Raw genomic sequence first — 21,302 nt, 5'->3', positions numbered from 1 at the left:
AACAAAGAAATGTATACAGGTTTGGAACAACTTGAGCATGAGTAATTAATAGCAGAATTTTCATTTTTGGGTGAACTACCACTTTAATTCATATCATTCTTTTGCTAAAATTTACTGCTGATTTCTTTTGTGTCCTTGGTCTGTGTTTCCTAAGCTGCATTCACATCCAGAAAAATATCCAGAATATTTTTTAAATTAAAAATATCTGTGACAGAAATCGGCTGTGTACAGAAATATATTTAATGTAGTAATTTTAATAAATATCTTACATTTATGTGTGACAGTGCAATCCATACATAAACATACAGTATGTCTTTACATGCATTTCCATATATCAGATTTCCCAATGGCTGTTCTCAAACGCTGCCCAGGGATGAATCAGTGATATATATGACAGACTGTATTTTCTTTGCACTCGATTGACTGAAGGGGCAGACAAGAAGTGTATCCCAGATGAGCTCTGGAATGCAAAGCTGAATTGGTTGGCAGAGGTAACAGTAATGAAGAGTAAGATACCGCTCCCTCCTGACAGCTGTACCCAACTGTGCGGACCTTTTCCAGATGCAGCCTTTGGCAATGTGGTTGCCAAGGAATTACTGGTATGCAGGCATGAAATGGTAATATATGTTTTTAGTATATCTTCAATATGTGTTGCATCTTCAACCCCATACACCACACCCCATGAGCTGTTAAACATTTCAGAACCATTGGGATTAATAGGGAGCTGGACATCCCATGAACAGCTTCTGGGAAGTCTTCCACTGGATGTTGGAAAAAAGATGGAAAGACTTGCCACTATTCAATGGCTCCATGGTCCCAGTAGGATGTTCAATGGCATTCAGCTCTGGGCTTTGCACAGGTCAGTGAAGATGATCCACACTAGACTTAGTAAAATATTTACTTACAAACTTTATGTTGTACTAGCTGTAGTATACAGTAATATATGTAAAACAATCTTCTTAACTAAAAACATGAGTTATCCAAAACTCAGTGTAAGAAAATAATAGTTTCTATCATGGTTAGCTCAGCTGTAAATGCAGACTACAGTGTGTATCAAAGTAGATACACACATTGTCATTACATCTGGCAACATGACACAATAACCACTCATAAAAGTCTGGAAAGTTAATTTAACTTAACTTAATATCTATGACGAATGGATTAAAAATAGAAATGCAATGCAAGCACAACGCGAAGCAAGAAAAAGAAATCACTCTGACAGAAATAATTGATAGTTGCAGTGAATCAGTGGACTTGCCGTGGTTGCAGTGCCCTACTTTTCTCCTGTCGCCATCCAGGCAGCCCTTTTAGACTGAACACTGGAGGTACAGAGAGGCTTTCTGCCACGCTTGGTCTGTCACATCCACGGGGGAAGTGTGGTAAAATTGTGAAATGAAAATGCTCAGCTTTGCTTTTCTTATTCAGGTTCACATTTTACACAGTTTATTGTGGGGTCTGGATTCGATGCAGAGCTCACCTCATTTTCATGTGCGTCGTATAACATCATAAGGATGTTGCGACGCAGTCTCATCTTGGTCAACGGGTCTTTGATTAGCTTCATCTCTGAAACTACCTGTTTGGCAAATGTTTGATCAACATCCTGACTGGCATCTAGCAGTGTTTCAGACATAGTTTTCAAAATCTTTACTTTCTCCATTTCGATTTGATCCACGGATTTTTCTCTTGGCTTCTTTTTGGCCTTCCTGTTATTTGGTCTTTCAGGATAATTGACTGTGACCTGACGATAGTTGGATGAGGAGGCTTCAGGTGTGGGTATTGGAGTTGATGGTCTAGATGTGTGGTGGGAAGTGGATGACTCGGACACATCTTCCTCTATCTCCTGGTCTTCTTCATCATCATCTGTGATGTCATTTTCAAACTCATCCAACTAGAATAACATGAAAGGCATAGTATAGAATATAGAATAACAATAAAATGGCACAATTAAAACTGAAAATGCTTATGGAATGCTCACATTTTATTTTTAAAATGAAACTAACTTACACTCACTGTAATCTGAGACACCCGGTGGATAACAAAGGGTTGTAAAAACTTCAGTTTTTTTAAAAGCCACTTCTGTCTGGAAGTTAGTTCTTTGTCACTGCAACCATTCTGTTTTATACGGAGCACTTTCCCATATTGTGTTCGGAGGGAAGAAGCTTTTGTTTGGACCTTGACGACTGCAGGTAAGAAATAAGACGTCAAATTTAGCACATTAAAATTGTTATACATCGCAGTGTCGGTCCAGATATTCTCGATGGCGAATAATAAGGACAAATTAGTCGCAATTTTAATACTGATTCCAGTACTCAAGAACACTGAGTGGTTAAAGCATGAATTGGTATGTTTTCCGATATTTTAGACATTATAAAACATCTGTCTATCGCTACTCACCGGGATGTTTGCTGTTAATTTACTTATGCAGCCTTCACGTGCTCTCGAAATTATCGGAAATATGAGTTTCAGGGGGGAAACCTGTACATCAGTGGTCACCAACCCTGCTCCTGGAGATCGACCGTCCTGAAGATTTCAGCTCCAACCCCAATCAAACACACCTGAACTATCTAATCAAGGTGTTCAGGTTTGCTGGATAATTACAGACAGGTGTGCTGAAGCAGGGTTGGAGCTGCAGTCTGCAGCACGGTCGATCTCCAGGAACAGGGATGATGACCACTGCTGTACATGAACGACCTCTGATGTCGCGTTTCCCACTGGGAAGTTGGGAAATAATTTTGATTCCCGAGATGGGCGGGCCTACACAATCAACATGGCTGATGGGAGAAGGATTTCTGCTGTGACAGATGATTTATTAGTTTTTCTGCCATTGTCTTGTCGTTAAATTAGTACATATTTACATATATGAATAACCATTTCAAGCATACTGTATGTTTTATTCACTGCGAAAATAGCATGTATTTCACCAATATTCCAGAATAGTCAGCAAGCTGACTTGTAAAACTATACAGTAGGATGTACGGTTGAAAACTATAACCATAACATTTTCCCAAAGTACACGCAAGTATGAAGATGGCGTCCTCCATTATTTCCAACAACAACGCACATGAATACAACAAGGTCGTAATCCTGACTTCAGAAATGGGAATTATCACATTTCCGATAGCACGTAAAGGCATAATTCCCCCATTCTCCCACAAACTACGACCCTGCCAGTACTCACCGGGTTGCTGAACTGCCTCCGCTATCGTTCGCCATGATTCGTCTTTTATTTCTTTGTCGTGGTAGTCCCTCGATGAAATATCATAAAGGCAGGAGTATTGTTGCCATAACTCCACGAACTTTTCCTCAACTACTCTGTCCCACCTGTTTGTATCAGCGCCATTGTCTCTCTTTCGTTTCGCCATGTTTGAATGCTGTGTACGGAAAAGCTTCCGTGTTCCTATTGGGCAACGCCACGACGCATACCGCAACGTCAAGACGCATGACATCAACGTCACGGCGTAGGACATCAAAGAATCGCGAGAGCGATGTGAAACCACATCAGACAGCTGTAAGGTGTTGACTTTATGCTGCTTTGATTTTTTAGGATATTTATTGCACAACAAAGAAATACAGTAATACATATTAAGCTTATGTGCCAGGGAGCAAGCAAACCATGTACATTTTTTAAATTTAGAGCTTTTTTTTTACAGCTTTCTCATTAGAAACGTCAGAAAAATGCACAAATAGGCTTGGCTATACTTTTTAAGTCTTCAAGAAAAAGGTTAAAAAAGTCTTACTAGGCATATTACCAAATTTACTAAAATAAATAAAATAAGATAAAATAAAAAAAACATCTGATTCTCTCTTTTGTAATGTGTGAAACTGATCAATCAGTTCTTCCAAACTAATGAATTTGCTTTTCACATTAATCTTATTGTTTGCTTTTTGTCAACAGTTGACTCATCTATGTTTTTAATATTTTTTAGGAGGGACATCTGATACACAACCGCAACCTCTATTAAATCTGAGTTATGAATCATCAAGCTTTGTGAAAAAAATATCTCCTCTGGGAGTGTCTGCACTATATGAGGTTAGTGAACTAAAGCCAAGCTCTCAATACACCTGAGATGTTGGTTCACATAGAGGTGACAATGAAGTATGTTGAAGTCAATATAACAGCACAAATTGCGATGGCGCTTTTAAAAGTCTCTTAAGAGGATTTTCAGTGCTTTGAATTACAATTTGCTCTTCATGAGAAATGTACTTTTCCTGCATTCTGAGCTTCTGATATACATTCTGAGAACAAGCAATCTTCCACATAGCCATGAAGTATTATTCATCTGAAGCAATTCATCTGCTTCCTCTACTGACTTCAAAAAAATTGTTCAAAGACTTTATTCTTCTTGATTATCAGAGGATGCTGTAATCTCTATGTTGAAAATATATTGTGTTACAGACTATTACCAGGCTGTAGACAGTAGTTATCATAAGGTATGTTAAAGTCTGTTGTCATGTGGATGGTAATCCTGCGGTCTATTCCCTATGGGCCTCTCAGATCCCAGTACAGTCAATTATGATGTGTCCGCAGGCTCCAGTCTACATCCAACTGATATGAGACCTGGCTCATTCAGTCCCAGTTTGTCTCAAACTGCCATTACTCACCTAAATACTGGGCTGCCAGATAGTGACAGCCAAGGACGTCAGAGTTGTTGACTGTTAGAAGCTTTTATATACACTCACCTAAAGGATTATTAGGAACACCATACTAATACGGTGTTTGACCCCCTTTCGCCTTCAGAACTGCCTTAATTCTACGTGGCATTGATTCAACAAGGTGCTGAAAGCATTCTTTAGAAATGTTGGCCCATATTGATAGGATAGCATCTTGCAGTTGATGGAGATTTGTGGGATGCACATCCAGGGCACGAAGCTCCCGTTCCACCACATCCCAAAGATGTTCTATCGGGTTGAGATCTGGTGACTGTGGGGGCCATTCTAGTACAGTGAACTCATTGTCATGTTCAAGAAACCAATTTGAAATGATTCGAGCTTTGTGACATGGTGCATTATCCTGCTGGAAGTAGCCATTAGAGGATGGGTACATGGTGGTCATAAAGGGATGGACATGGTCAGAAACAATGCTCAGGTAGGCCGTGGCATTTAAACGATGCCCAATTGGCACTAAGGGGCCTAAAGTGTGCCAAGAAAACATCCCCCACACCATTACACCACCACCACCAGCCTGCACAGTGGTAACAAGGCATGATGGATCCATGTTCTCATTCTGTTTACGCCAAATTCTGACTCTACCATTTGAATGTCTCAACAGAAATCGAGACTCATCAGACCAGGCAACATTTTTCCAGTCTTCAACTGTCCAATTTTGGTGAGCTCGTGCAAATTGTAGCCTCTTTTTCCTATTTGTAGTGGAGATGAGTGGTACCCGGTGGGGTCTTCTGCTGTTGTAGCCCATCTGCCTCAAGGTTGTGCGTGTTGTGGCTTCACAAATGCTTTGCTGCATACCTCGGTTGTAACGAGTGGTTATTTCAGTCAAAGTTGCTCTTCTATCAGCTTGAATCAGTCGGCCCATTCTCCTCTGACCTCTAGCATCAACAAGGCATTTTCGCCCACAGGACTGCCGCATACTGGATGTTTTTCCCTTTTCACACCATTCTTTGTAAACCCTAGAAATGGTTGTGCGTGAAAATCCCAGTAACTGAGCAGATTGTGAAATACTCAGACCGGCCCGTCTGGCACCAACAACCATGCCACGCTCAAAATTGCTTAAATCACCTTTCTTTCCCATTCTGACATTCAGTTTGGAGTTCAGGAGATTGTCTTGACCAGGACCACACCCCTAAATGCATTGAAGCAACTGCCATGTGATTGGTTGATTAGATAATTGCATTAATGAGAAATTGAACAGGTGTTCCTAATAATCCTTTAGGTGAGTGTATATATATAATATATAGTATAGTGTAGTTGCCATAAAAACAGACAGTAGTAGACACATGTGATGTCCGGATGGCATTTTGCGTAATGTTTGCTTTTCATGCCTGTCAGGTTTAATTAGGTTATCACAACATGAGTTGTATGGAACAAAATGAAAAAAACTTGAACACGAAAGAAGATATTTGGAAGAATGTAGGAAAGAAAAAGGTCTGGGGCACTTTTGACTAGCCTACCATTGTAATTTTGCCTTTCATGATTGTCAGTGATGGCCAAGAACTGTTTGGTGACAAGCATTCTTCCAGATATCTTTCTCTGTGTTCATCAGAACAAAGAAATGTATACAGGTATAGAACAACTTAAGGGTAAGTAAATAATGATTGTCCCTTTAAGCTTCAGTTTACACTCCGAGCACAACTAAGCAACATGCATACAAAATGTTTAATACATGTTTAATAATATACTATAATAAAGAGTGAAAACGTCAGTTTTCCCATGACCAAATGTATACGCTTATGTATACAATGTAACAATGTACAATGCAATATTATGTATACAAATAACACTAAACAGTAACTTTATTTTGTTACGCAGGAGCACTAAATTGGTTTGATCCTGTCTGTTCTGAACGTGTGGGTTGCTAAGTAACAGGTAAACATAAGTACTCAGTTTCAAGAGAAGAGTAGTCTGTAGTGCTCTACAAGCAGCAATCATCAACAGTGTGCACATCCATCTCAATCAGATAGACAAAGACAGCTCTCCTGTTAAAGAGCGCGTAGGATGCACAAGTTTAATTGCATTGGTGGGTGTACTGCAAAGGGTGCACTTTAGGTTGTGTCATAATGTTTATCTTCGTGCAATAGCTCCCAAGATATATAATATTATCTGGATCTATGACAAAATCTATCATTTTACAATGCTGTTTGACTTTCTTCTGCAGAACACAAAAGATGTTTTGAAGACAGTTGGTACCCAAACATTGACCCCAACCGTTGGCCCACATTGTTCGGACACAAAACCACAAATTTTTTTCGAAATAAATCTCATTTTGTGTTTCACAGCAGGGTCATACTACAGGTTTGAGATACGAAGGGATAACAGTTTTTTTATTTTTGGTTTGAACTTTAATTCAGTGTATCTAGACGTTGTCATTATGTTGCTCCGAAGATGTTTTTCATTCATCCACTGCAGGCAGGTTGGGACAGCACAGCATGATGCATATCCATGTGCTCTCTGATGGCCCCTGACAGAATGAGGGTGCCTGGATTGAGTAGAGGCTATAGAGGAGTATAGGGGTGGGATGGGGAGGGGGGCTAGTTTCCTGTCAGTCTTTGTACATGTGTGCATGCCATGCATTGCTTTGTGCTAGTGTGCAGTGCTATAGGGGTGGTGACAGGTGGCATCTTTCATCTTTGAGTAGTCATTTTCAAAAACACAATCGTGTATAGCTTGAAGTGGTTAGGTTCAAAAGGCCATAATGCGAAAGGCTTCTGATTGTTGTTTGCTCATGTGTCTCATGTCATTTACTAAAGAAAGCACAAACGACCCTGATGTACCCCCACCGACTGCCCCCAACACCCATTCAAGACCCCCACCCTACTTCAGCTCAAATCATGACACCAGGAATAGAGAGCTGCCATTCAAAATAACGTGCAGACAACACATGCACTCACACAGCCAGGCGTCTACTTATACACGTGGGTGTCTAAGAAATGTCCCGTCACATGCCACACGATCAATGTATTTAAACAACAAAAACGGCAACTCTGAGCAATTGTGAAGCAGTATGTCACTGTTGAAATGATTGACATAGTCTGTCTCTCAGGGCAAAACGTGAAGTATTAGCTCAGTAAAGCGTGTGTGCAGCAGAAGGTTGAGTTAGTTAATTCAATAATAGGTTGCGGTCTGGATAAGAATTGCGGTAGGATATCATGTGTGCTACAGGGAATGTCAGTGTCACGACCTTTGGGGGCACGTAGACAAAAGGATCGTGATACTTTTCTTATCTGACCCACCATCTGTGGTTGTGTCGAGGGGGGCAGGGGACATGAAAACAATTTGACCATTAAATCTCCGCCCACGAGTTGAAAAGCAAAGCGCTAAATTCGTGTTCTGGGAGGAGTTAGAAACGAATTTCTCAATGTACCAACACCGATTTATTATTTCCAATAGTGAATCCATCGATTACGAGAAGTACATTTGAGGGCGAAGTTGTGTCCCTCCCTCCAAACTGAAGTGTAGAAAGCCTCTCTGGTTTGTCTGCAAGGAGCGGGTTGAGAGCAGGGACGACGAGGTTAGGGCAGTAGTTTGGGGGTCGCTGGAGTTTATTAGCTGATGCTTGGAGCTCGGTGTTTTTCTGTGGATTCGGAGCAGATCTACAGGTCCTGTTTTGCAACCCGCGTTCATTCACGGCAGTTTTACAACCACATCGTTTCGTGAAGCTCGGGACGACGAAGAAGACGCCCGTTGTTTTGGATTTCGAGGTGAGATTTGTCGGTTTGCTAACCTGTTAGTGTTTACATGAATGCGAAGTTGTGACGGAGTGGCAGTGCGCTGTCTTTGTCAATTTGTTTAGTTTAAGTCAACTAGACAAACAATGTGGTTAGTTTCTTACTGTAACGGTTCCGTATATGGTTAGGTTTCAGGTTTCAAATGAAACAGATTAACACTTAGATGTGTTTATTATTTTGACAGCACTGATTTATGCCTCTGGTTAATCAAAGACTTTCTTCTCAGTCCGGCGATAAAAACAATCCATAGGTTTTATTAGTGAGTTTTACCATGGTATTTGTAGTCAACCCACAGTAACCACAAATGCACGATTATCCCACCTAGAGTAACTAGTTCTCCGTGAAATGTGTAGTAAAACTACAGTAATACAAATGGGAATCAATCCGCCAAGAACGCGTTGAAGTGAACTTCAGTTAACGTTACGCGCTTAGTGTTTTTTATGAAGGTGCAACTGTTTCGACGGAGATAGTGAAAAGATCTAAAACAGAAACGATTTATAACGAAGTGAAAAAAATCAGTCTTGGTACTAACACGTTTGCTTAGTTTTTTACCCTGTGCTCCTCACACACAGCAGCACAAAACGAAGATTTCCCACAGATCCCTTCTGCGTTATTCTCTTTCTCTATCACGGAGGTTATATATGAACTGGTGACGGCGGCTGTCTTTTCAATGTAATTAGTTAAGTAACGCTCGGGGAAAGTCTGGAAGGGATCAGGAGGATTCAAGCTGGCGCTTTTCCCACGGGTTCTGACAACAATCAGCGTGTGTTGTCCAGGAGGTCCCGTCATAACTGTAGTTATATCTCCCCAGACACGTGGGGTCAGCAGATGGAAATCGCCCCTGCCGTGGGGTTTGAGTTCAGTGCCAGTCTAAATCAATCACGCATCGCATGGGATGCCTGTCTGTCTACCTGTCTGTCTGTCTGTCTGTCTTTCTATCTGTTCGTTGATCCGTCTACAACACCTTCCTGATTATTTACAGTGTCTGTCTGTCTATCCATCCCAGATATGATCATTTAACTAGAGTGAAATTTTCCAGACTCTAAAACAATGCACCATTACATCAAGTATAGGGATTTTCCTGAGGACTAAAATCATGTATGAATATTATCTTTGGATGTATTCCAAAAACAACAGAAACAGTAACTGGGTGGCTAATGTATCCTGGACAATACAGAATAATTGAATGCCTCTAGTCTTTAAATGCACTTGTGAAGTGAAGACTGTTTGTCCAGACACACCGTCTATAAAGGGATAGTTCACCCAAAACAGAAATGTCAGTTGCTAACATTCTTCCAAAATCTTTCTTTGTGTTCAACCAAACGAATACATTTATACAGGTTTGAAACAACTTGAGGGTGAGTAATTCATGACAGAATTCTCCTTTTTGGGGCAACTATCCCTTTAAATGGTGACATACTGCAACGGATTTGCAGTGTATTGAATTCATGTCTAGGTGTCATGTTTTTGAAGCCCCTCTGTATAGTCACTCTTAAAACAGAGCACTTCATAGTTCATTAAATCACAAAACATTATTTCAAACAATATTCAAATGTTAAAACACAGGTCTTAAGTCTTTATTTGCAAATGTCAAACGTTATTAAACTTATTATGCTGTATGCGGTTTTGATGAAACGGACCCTATCCTGGACTCTATTTTTGTAGTCTGACATAAAGGTTTGCTGCACTTGTTCCACAAAGCAGACTCGGACCAGTTTTCAATTAGTCAGGCACTTGTGCGTGAAGATATTGGCTCTGAGGGATCCATTAATGCTAGTCTCTAGTGGCTTTATACTTTAGCTAAATGCTGATGTCAGAACCACTTCACTCACACTACAAAAAAAGACAAAACTAGAGCTTTAACCTTTATATTCCTCAGAGCTATTGCAAGAATTTACAAAAGCCATTTTATTGTGGGCATGTGGGTATCGGAGGTCTAGAAACAAGTTTTTGGTCTGTAGTACAACATGTGTCCTAAGGAAAAGTGACAGAGATTAATTTGGGATTCCCAGCATATTTAGGAAAAAATGTCAACAAAGCATTGTTTATTTGTCTTAATATACCATCATCTTTTTGTATTGATAAACTGCTGTATCACTGTTGCTTTGAAATCTGTTATGACTGATGGCTTTAATCATTTGTTGGTGTAATGGTAATTTTTGTAACCAACTTTATTATTCAGACCTAAAAATAATCCTTTATACGGAACATACTTTGAAAGTGGTCCACTTTGCACTTATTCTCTGAGACTAATGCGTAGTTGGTAGCGGAAGTCTGTTTGGTTCTGCTTGAGTGAAACAGAATTGTTCTGTCACCAAAGCATCAAGCTACTGGAAATTAATCTATGCCGCTTTGTGGTGGGAAGTCCTTGTTGAGAGCAAGAGGCCAGTCTCCAGGCTGTAATATTAATATCAGTTGACACGCTGGTAAATGAGCTTGTGGTCAGGGCTGGTTTGATCTTCACCGCACTTCCCACATATCTAATTTGTGCAGGTGATTCATTCCACCATGAGCTCTCAGCCGTGAGCCCCCAGTGAGATGCTCTTATTGACAGTAGAGCGAAAGCCCTGGGAGAAACGGAGGTCAAGTCATCACTTTCTTCCAAGTTTCAGGCATCAGAGCTACATGAGCTGGCAGTGTGTAGTGTGCAGAGGATGTGCAGTGAGATAGGTGCATCTATTGCCTTGAAAAGAAAATTGCTTTTTCCCCGTTTGCTGGAGGACTCTCATCTAATGTGTGTGACATGCGCTTCACCCAGTAATGAGTTAGGGGCCTTGTTGCCTCCGAGATATATGAAATTTGCTAAGAAGTCGCGTAGATTAATTACCTTGAAGAATGTGTATGTTTTGTTCATGGGTTCTTCAAAAATGAAAAGGCATGTTAAATGGACAGTTCACTTAAAAATGAAAATTTGCTTCTCATTTATTCACTCTCATGTTATTCCACACCTACATTCATTTTTGCTTTGGGAACACAAAGAGAAACATTTTGAAGAATTTACTGGTTGTTTTTCCGTGCAATTAAATGAATGAGGATGGGAGCGCTCCACATTTAGAAAAGGCATAATAGCCCAATAAAAACAGTAAATATATATATATATATATATATATATATATTAGGGCTGAAACAATTCCTCAAGTTACTCGAGTAATTCGAATACAAAAAATCATCGAGGCAATTTTTGTTGCCTCGAAGCTTTGTTTAATCCATTTAACTACAGTACACATGGAGCGCTGCGTTTCCCCACGGATCGTTATTACTGACGCACAGCCCGCTAAACTCTATTCATGTTACAGGGCTCTCAAGTCTCAAGCATTCACTGTGAGACACACGCATTTTAGTCTGTTCACACGCTCACACGTATGTCTCATGCTGATAAATAAGTGGTCGCTTATTGAAATGGTGAACTGCTATTTTACTTAGTTTTAGTCTATTTTGCTAGTGAAACTTGTTTTCCGGCTGCATTGAGTCCGTCAAATTAGATGCGGACTTGTGGACGCCGAATCCTGTTATTTACACATGTCATCTGGCTGTTCTGCGTGAATGAACTGCACAGTTTAACGTGCTACACGTGTGATTAGGGATGGGTACCGAGAAACAGTACTTTTTTGGACCGGTACATACTGCCGTTCTAAAGCTCAGCTATAATAAAGAAACTTAAAATGTTTAACATCTTGTCACATCATGTGTTTTTGCATCAAATTATAGAGCGTAGTATCGATAACAGTACTGATAAGTACCGGTATCGATAAGCAGTATCGATATCGATAAAATCTTAACGATACCCATCCCTATGCATGATGCTCATAAATTTGTTTGTGTCTGCACTGAATGAGGACATGAACACATGAACTTCATCTCCAGAGTTGCTCTGAGAGTTTATTTCACGAACATGTTATTGTTTGAGTGAAGAAACAGACATACTAAAAAATAAGCGTCTTCCGACAAACCTGCCAAAATAAAAGTCATAGGCTATATATTACTATTTAATAGTAAAAAAAGAAACTAAAACTAATTTATATAAACTAAATGCATCATGCATAAGCTGAAGTTAGTTGTTTACCTTTGAAATTATTTTTTCTATTTTTATTCATATTTCTTATTTATATATTTGTATTATATTGCATTTTGAATTTAATATGGCAATGGAATGTACTAAATGAGTTTAGTTTTCACAGATATTAATGTATGCAATTTCAGCAATGAATTTAATTATTCTAAAAAGGAAACAAATTAGTTGTTTTACTCATTTTAAGAGACCTGTCTTATTTTCTCTTGTATATTTAGTATTGCTTTTTAATAAAGAAAAAGTACTTATTATCTGAATACCCGATTAATCGATGGAAAAATCAGTAGAATACTCGATTAGTAAAAGAATCGATAGCTACAGCCCTAATATATATATATATATACACTCACCTAAAGGATTATTAGGAACACCATACTAATACGGTGTTTGACCCCCTTTCGCCTTCAGAACTGCCTTAATTCTACGTGGCATTGATTCAACAAGGTGCTGAAAGCATTCTTTAGAAATGTTGGCCCATATTGATAGGATAGCATCTTGCAGTTGATGGAGATTTGTGGGATGCACATCCAGGGCACGAAGCTCCCGTTCCACCACATCCCAAAGATGTTCTATCGGGTTGAGATCTGGTGACTGTGGGGGCCATTCTAGTACAGTGAACTCATTGTCATGTTCAAGAAACCAATTTGAAATGATTCGAGCTTTGTGACATGGTGCATTATCCTGCTGGAAGTAGCCATTAGAGGATGGGTACATGGTGGTCATAAAGGGATGGACATGGTCAGAAACAATGCTCAGGTAGGCCGTGGCATTTAAACGATGCCCAATTGGCACTAAGGGGCCTAAAGTGTGCCAAGAAAACATCCCCCACACCATTACACCACCACCACCAGCCTGCACAGTGGTAACAAGGCATGATGGATCCATGTTCTCATTCTGTTTACGCCAAATTCTGACTCTACCATTTGAATGTCTCAACAGAAATCGAGACTCATCAGACCAGGCAACATTTTTCCAGTCTTCAACTGTCCAATTTTGGTGAGCTCGTGCAAATTGTAGCCTCTTTTTCCTATTTGTAGTGGAGATGAGTGGTACCCGGTGGGGTCTTCTGCTGTTGTAGCCCATCTGCCTCAAGGTTGTGCGTGTTGTGGCTTCACAAATGCTTTGCTGCATACCTCGGTTGTAACGAGTGGTTATTTCAGTCAAAGTTGCTCTTCTATCAGCTTGAATCAGTCGGCCCATTCTCCTCTGACCTCTAGCATCAACAAGGCATTTTCGCCCACAGGACTGCCGCATACTGGATGTTTTTCCCTTTTCACACCATTCTTTGTAAACCCTAGAAATGGTTGTGCGTGAAAATCCCAGTAACTGAGCAGATTGTGAAATACTCAGACCGGCCCGTCTGGCACCAACAACCATGCCACGCTCAAAATTGCTTAAATCACCTTTCTTTCCCATTCTGACATTCAGTTTGGAGTTCAGGAGATTGTCTTGACCAGGACCACACCCCTAAATGCATTGAAGCAACTGCCATGTGATTGGTTGATTAGATAATTGCATTAATGAGAAATTGAACAGGTGTTCCTAATAATCCTTTAGGTGAGTGTATATATATATATATTAGGGATATCAATTTAGACAAATTCCCATAATCTATTTTAATTTACATTAACAATCAATTAATCGATTACTCGTAAACATTAACACTGAAATATGCCTCTGCAGTGGCATATAGGCATGACGGCCCGCAAAAGCCACGCAAAACGCCTCACCTGAAAAAAAAGGTTTCTATGTTTAAAAAATGCCTAGTAGCATTGTTAAAATGAATCTGTGTGATTGATAATATAATAAAATGATGTATCTGATAATTAACATATGGACCAATATACAACGTGTCGCCGCCTCAGATATGCACTCCAGTAATTACATATAAGCAGACTCATATCATTGCGCGCGTCTACGTGAGAGAATAGGTAGATTTGTTATTATAAGCGTGTTATTTTCTTTCTAAATGTGCATAGGACACAGCGCATGGACACTATCGACAGTATTACAGAGAATCTGTTGAATTCGAAAAAGGGCATTTTAACTCACAAATGTCCATAACATGTTACAACCTTTAGCGGTCCTGAAGTTGACACTTGTGTCTCACACTGAGGCATAATTTGCAGGTGGGACGAGTGGGACATGTCGCCACCACTTTTTGCCAAGTCAATTGTGTCCCGAGCACTTATTTGAATAAAACTAAGCTTGTGGAACAAACACGCTGTGAATGCGCCGCTTGCGCATCCATTGTCCAAGCACAAAAATTGTGTAAAACAATAAAGAAGTGTAATTTTAAATTATTCCCACCGAGTTATTATATAAATATTTTTGTTATTAAAGTATTGTTTTCCATTGATTTGACCGACCCCAGCGGGTGGAGGTGGACTTTGTCCCCACCATTTTTGAAAACAAAGTTACGCCACTGGTCTCACATAAATAACATCATTATTTGTATTATACATGAGCAGAAGCTAAAATAACAGTTAAATGATGTGCTAAACCATTTTGAATAAAATAAGCTGTCCACATGCAATCAACGCAAACCTAAAAACCCTGATGGTACTGTACACTTTAGGAATGCCGGTGAGGATTTAATAAACTTGTGACAATATACGTTACCGATACCACACATTATAAAAGAAAATATATTTGCATTTTGCATCTATAGCGCTTATTTTGTTCTGAAGCTTTAGATCATTTTTCTTTGACTAAAACAAATGCTTAAAATGTTTCTTCATTATTATTCTTAACGAAAAACTCAACAATCATAAAATAGCCTAATATCATTACAAACGCACTTATGTTACACTTTTACTAACAAAGGCGGATGGTATCCAAAGGAAAAACAACATTTTCTTTTGATACCAATAGTTATTCATTCATTATTTACTTTTAATTAAACAACAAAAAAATTGTACACTGAAAAACTTGCTTGTATGAAACAGAATGTTTATTAACAAAACAAATAAGACTCATAACATTTTACCTGTTTTGTAACGTAAATAAATTCAAAGATTTTCCCCTTACTTCAACACAGTTTGTGGTTTATTATTATTTTAAATGAAAATGCAACAATAAAACAAGGACAAAGCTACTTATATTAAACGAAGAAATAAAACTTTTATTAATAAAAGCTCTCTTCCGCCTTGACCTGTCAATCATCGCGCCTCACGACTGCAACGGCTGCAGCTCCTGCTGACAGACGTGCGCCTCGCAAACTCTTGCGTCCATTGTTCAAATGAACTTTCTGTATAAATGTATTCATTTTCATTTTTGGTTGAACTTTAACTTTTCCTTTCGGTTAAAACCTCTAATTTTAACACATATATCCTTTCCTTCAGTTTGCACAAACAAAACAAAAGCTAAAGGGCACATGGCAGACGGCTTTGAGAAACTTAAGAGGACGAGGGCTCCAAAGGTTATTCAAGACATGAATGTCCAGTTGCCCGGGTATATAACAGGACCTCTTTATCAATAGGAAACAGATTGCTTGTTTGTGTTCGGCCCAAACACTCCTCATGCTTATCTATTATTCAGGCAATTTCCTATAATAGTGCGCCTTGAATGTAATGAGGTGAAAGTATGCGTATAACAAGCTGGATCATTCAGATAACTGGGAGTCTCACAGTCATCTACAATGCTTCTTATACTGAGAAATCCAGATTTTAGAGGTTTAAAGTCCATCTTGATTTGTTCACGCTATATGTTTTGAAATGCAGGTTTTATGTTTGTTAGAGACAGTATAGATAATAGCTGCATCTGAACTACTATTCACTATTCCCAATATAGCAAATGCTAAATAGTCCACTATATGGGGAAGAAGTGAATGAAAATGAGTGAACAATTTCGGACACTGATGTAATATATCCTGCGTCTGACAGTAACTGTTGCGTACATTCGTCATAACGCTTATATTACACTTGTGTGCCTTTATGGATTGTTTTGTAAAATGGTAAAGTTCATTTTTACATTATTTGTCACTTTTATTGTATTTGTTTTTAATAAAGAGAACAAAACAAGTGTTTGCCACGTTTATTTACTAGGACATTTATTACGTTTAATAAAATTACTTAATATTTTTTAAATAAAACACTGCTATATATAACATTCATTTAATCTGTTTATTCTCAAAAAGTAGAAAATAACTGTCAACAAGAACAAACACAAGTGTATAAAGGTACATTCGTGGCGTTAACGGTCACTCTCCTCCAGCTGATTCTAATCAGATGGTTGATTCGCGCTGTATCATGAGAAATAATGAGTGAACGAGTGAACATTGGATGTACACTCAAAATCAGAATGCATTGTGGGTAAAAAGTGATATTGTTCACTCAGAATTCAGACAACACTACAAAATGGCGGACACCTGACTTTAGTGTACTATATAGGAGATAGGGGGAGAATTCTGACACAGCACATGATCACATGTATCCATTTTGATGCCGTGCATTGTTAAATTATTTGAAAATATTTGCTGTTACTGAATAGAAGTTCAAGGTCTACAAACATCTCAATCTTTGTATATTTGCTGCAGTAGCTGGCTGCTCATTAGATGTAAAGGGGGCTTTATACTTACATCTGAAGAGTCTCTATAGTTACTGGCTTAAGGGGTAGAAGTTGGTGGTGGGTTTGAAATTTGTCTGGAGGTGCACTGCACAAAACTGATTTGTTTTTCAAATCCAATCTGCACTGTCATTTCGCCCGTAATGAAAATGGATCCATTTGTTGAGACTGTGGAGTCAATATCTGGTGTCTCTCTACATTGGTTGCTATAGAAATGACTGAAGCATCAGCACAATGGCAAGAGTCATATGAGTGTCTTTTTTTATAAGAAAAAGCCAACAATTATTATTATTTCTCAGGTTCAGATTACAAAGCACATTTTTTCTAAAGCCAATGATGTTCATATAATTATGCAAAAGCTTTTCGGTCTTTTTAGTCCATTGTGTGTGTTTGAAAAACACGGTCACTGTAAATGCGTTATTGTAATTTATTAACATCGCAACATTTTCATAATACAGACACACATAATTGTGCTTGGTGATCTTGAGGCATTGAGTAAAAAAGCACCATTGATTTGAATATTCTTCATTTGTATGGCCCAAACACATCTCTCTGTATGGGCTCACATTAGTTCACAGTAATGATGTGTTTTCTCTTTCTTCTTTTGGCACACTCGGTCTTTGTTCCCACTGCACACACATCTCATGTTGTTTCTCAGATCTGATCATTTTAGACCAACTGCCCACACTGTCATTTTGTAAGTGATGAAATCTGATGTGTTTGTTCAGACAGTGTAGACATCTACATCTGTTGCCATAGTAATGGCTTGAGCCTTAGCTCCACACTGAGAGAATTCCATCTAAAACAATGTGGAAGGATAAAAAAATGACATTTTGACTCCTACCTTGGGTGTCATAGCATCTGATGCAGGAGAGAGCATAAAAAGAGGTTTCACTGAATCCACACATTTATGTTTGTGTGTGTGTGTGTATGTGTGTAGTAGACTGTGTCCTAAAACGCTGTTCAGCAGTGTTCAAGCAGAGGTAACATGCTATTTCATGCATTCTGACTTCTTTACACTGTTAAACGTGCTGGCTTCTCAAGCTTAACATGGTCAACTTGTCAAAAAACGAGTTGAACGCATGACGTATTTTTGTGCTCGATTCACTCCACCAGGGTTCGTACAGGTTTCAGAAACTTTTTTCGAACATGGATTCCTGTTTTGTAACAAGGGTAATTACTCCCTTATTTATACCTGCAAACTAGTCGCTTTTCAGTGAAATTTGCCGTTTTTAACCAAAAATAGGTAATTTATGTGAATTGTGTAAATCCGAAGAGTTTTTTTTTCCATGGAGGAGGGGTCTTAGACGTCTACTCTCGAGCGTCTGAGACGTCTTTGGTCCTGCACCTGGATTCGTTTGGCCAACCAGAATCAAGATAACAGCTAACAGCGTCGTCTTTTTGGTCCTTGGGCCAACCCGAATCACGCATTCTAAACGTCATGTTTGCGCCTGTGAAAAGCATTGCTGAAAGGGATGAATGCCAAGTGTCGTCTCGGATAAAGAGAAAATGGTGTTGATATTTATTATTCAGTTCTCCTGTGTGATCGAAACGGCTATGTTATGAGAGAGACAGTTGCCTGTCTCCCTTTCGAATTTCCACTTTTAGAGCTCTGCCCTTCTAAGTGAGTAAGGGGCTGTGTCCACTGAGGCGCTTTTACGCGGCTGAAAACGCCAGGAGCTCGGCTGTAAACGCCCGCAGCAGGCGCAGCGTTCTGCCCCAAGTTGAGCATTTTTCAGCTCTGGGCATCCGGTCGAACGCCAGCGCTGAGTATGGCTTAAAATAAACAGCTGCTCGCGTTTTCGAAAAACTCAGTGTTTCCATGGGAAACAATTGAAAAAACATGCCGTACGCCGGCAGAAACGCCTCGGTGGACAAAGCCCCTAAGGCACTTAGGTGCGATTGATATTCCTCCGAAGTTTCAGTCGCAGGAGCTGTAGTTTACAGATGATATTTAATAATTATTTTAGAGACCGATCAATTCGCTTCATAATACATTAATATGTCATCAGGAGCTGCGTGGATTACTTTTGTATTGCTTGTTTCTGTTTTTGTAATCTTTTTTTATGAAAGCTCTTAATAACTCTTTTTTTTCTTATAACTCGCATCAATCAGGTCCTGCCTCTCTTTTACTCTTTTAACTCTTTTAACATCAATCCCCCACTTTATTTTCTCAATCCTGCCTGTTTTAAAACCGAGACACGCAAGCGCTTTTCTTCCAATGGATAATTTTAGATGTTTAATTACGACTTGGAGCATTGGGATCGCGAGACGAGGGCAATGTATTTATTTTTTATGAAAATCTCAAATTCGACCAAAATCCACTTTTTCCTGTAGCTCAAAATTATTGTCATGTGATTAGCTGCTGCTCCATAGGTGCCATGTGGTGCACTTGAAAAACTTGTGCAGGCCAAAAGACTGAAGAAAATGTTATATCATGTCACTTCATAAACTGTGCATGTACTAAAGCACTCTTTTGGCTCCCGCGGGGTATACTACTGGGCTATACTAATAGCTCAAACTAGATTCTGAGGTAGCAGCTGGTTGTTAGCCGTTAGCGCATAGCGTGCTAGCTCCATAGCAGCTAACTTGCTAACTTTAGCTACATAGCACATTTGCAGTCACCCAAAACACAACGCATGGACGTGAATGTGTTTAGTAACCAATGCAAATCGTGATTCGTGTTCGGGCTCGTGTCCGATCACTCTCTCTCTCTCTTCCTCTTTGCTTTTTTTAGCTGGCTCTGCCATGGTGATGGTTTGGAGACTTGTGTTGAACTAGATCGTTTCGTCTTATTGTTAGATAGGCTATGAGTAAAACATGACGTATGCCGTAAAGCAGGTGATGGGCGGGGCTTGTGAACCTACCCGCGTACCTGCGTGTCAAAGTGTGATTTCAGCCGATAGAGGGCTGCTTAGGTAGCAGCGGCAGTTAAATTCGTCCAGTTAAGTGTTGTCCTAGCACTAAAATAATTTTAGAGAGATTATTTTAAGGTCAAAAAACGGCTCGTTGTTGCTTTAAACTTCGTTCCTCCTGACTCCATATTAGCTTTGCTTCTGCTCTTTCTCTTTTTTCTTTATAATTCCAGTAGAAGTTTATTCCCCAGTTTTATTCCCCAGTTTCTTTCCCCATCTCTGTTTTCCTCCTTTCTTTCTCTTTGGTTTTTGGTAACATATTTGCGGTGCACACTGCAAACTCAGAAGCCATTGCTCCACTCCACAGATACACATTCCTTTGTGGAAAGCCTTTGGTATATTTGTCTTTTTTCTGTGTCCAGTGGTGTCAGATGTTCACTGTTTTACTTGTTTAGTGCTCCTGATGTTTTGCCATCTCTTTAAAATACCACCCACGCATGATGAGGATATTAGAATGCATTTACACATACACACAAACACTGAACCAAGACTATTAATTATCTACTTGTCAAGATAAACTTGTCAAATTAAATTAATATAAAAGCTGATGTTTAGGATTACCCTTTAATTCTGAATGTTGTTCTGATCATAGACATAGGATACATGCTGCATTAGCAGCTGTATCTACTATGCCTGCTATTATGCCAAAAATCATTAGGATATTAAGTAAAGATCATGTTCCATGAAGATATTTTGTCAATTTCGTACTGTAAAAACATAAAAACGTATTTTTTGTGAGTGGATGCAGCAAAATTGCTAACAAAAAGGCCGGAAACACGCCTACAAACTTCACGCTGCTGCCCACACTTTGGGAATTACCCACTTAAGTTTGGTATCTATGTAAAGCTTTGAATTTCAGCATTCGGGTTGCATCTACTCTCCACGACATCATGCTGTCTGACACACACAATGTATTGAATTATGAGATTTATGCAGAAACCACAAAAATACTTAAAAAAAAGGATGTCATCTTACATTTTAGCTACCTTAACATAATAGTTGCATTTTAGCAAATATATTCAAATGCAGGTGCATACAAAACTGATTTAAAATATTTAAACCTTTAGAAGCAAGACTGCAAGCCACAATATTCTCTGACAGAACTGCAATAAAACTGACCAAAACGTTTGTATGTCAAGTCACAGATTTGCTTCTTTGTGGAGAAACAATACAGAACATTTCCCCAGGCACCTCATAATACAAGTGACAATGTCCTCCTACAGTTATGTCAGCCACATCAGATGTCACTACAGGCCTGGAGTTTAACCTGAGATTAGGTTGACATGTTCTGTCGCTACTTTTATTTTTACTTCTCATGGTTTTTTAATGTACTTCTATACATTTTTCAGCCAG

The 21,302-nt window shown here is 39.2% G+C and overlaps 2 protein-coding genes across 3 annotated transcripts in view; one reads left to right on the top strand and one right to left on the bottom strand.

Annotated features, from left to right (window-relative positions):
* Positions 1-219: 219 nt before the first annotated feature.
* On the bottom strand, positions 220-3,368 carry LOC130562529 (uncharacterized). 2 transcript variants are annotated; one of them, XM_057347609.1, is made up of 3 exons: positions 3,179-3,368; positions 2,005-2,180; positions 220-1,888 (listed from the first exon to the last, which is right to left on the bottom strand). In XM_057347609.1, exons 1-3 carry the CDS (start codon positions 3,360-3,362, stop codon positions 1,418-1,420), a joined length of 831 nt encoding a protein of 276 aa, XP_057203592.1. In that variant the 5' UTR covers positions 3,363-3,368; the 3' UTR covers positions 220-1,417. The 2 variants fall into 2 exon arrangements, with proteins under 2 accessions (XP_057203592.1, XP_057203593.1); XM_057347610.1 differs by having other exon boundaries at positions 2,011-2,180.
* A 4,573-nt stretch (positions 3,369-7,941) lies between these two features.
* Positions 7,942-21,302, top strand: part of tspan18b (tetraspanin 18b) — a 44,209-nt gene continuing 30,848 nt past the window's right edge. The window contains exon 1 of the mRNA XM_057347721.1: positions 7,942-8,372. The gene's annotated coding sequence lies outside the window, so the exon portion shown is untranslated. The remainder of the gene's footprint in view (positions 8,373-21,302) is intronic.

Source organism: Triplophysa rosa, linkage group LG12, assembly GCF_024868665.1.
Source record: "Triplophysa rosa linkage group LG12, Trosa_1v2, whole genome shotgun sequence".
Taxonomy (NCBI): domain Eukaryota; kingdom Metazoa; phylum Chordata; class Actinopteri; order Cypriniformes; family Nemacheilidae; genus Triplophysa; species Triplophysa rosa.
Note: the sequence above shows the minus strand (reverse complement) of the source record. Positions and strands in the feature narration are given on the sequence as shown.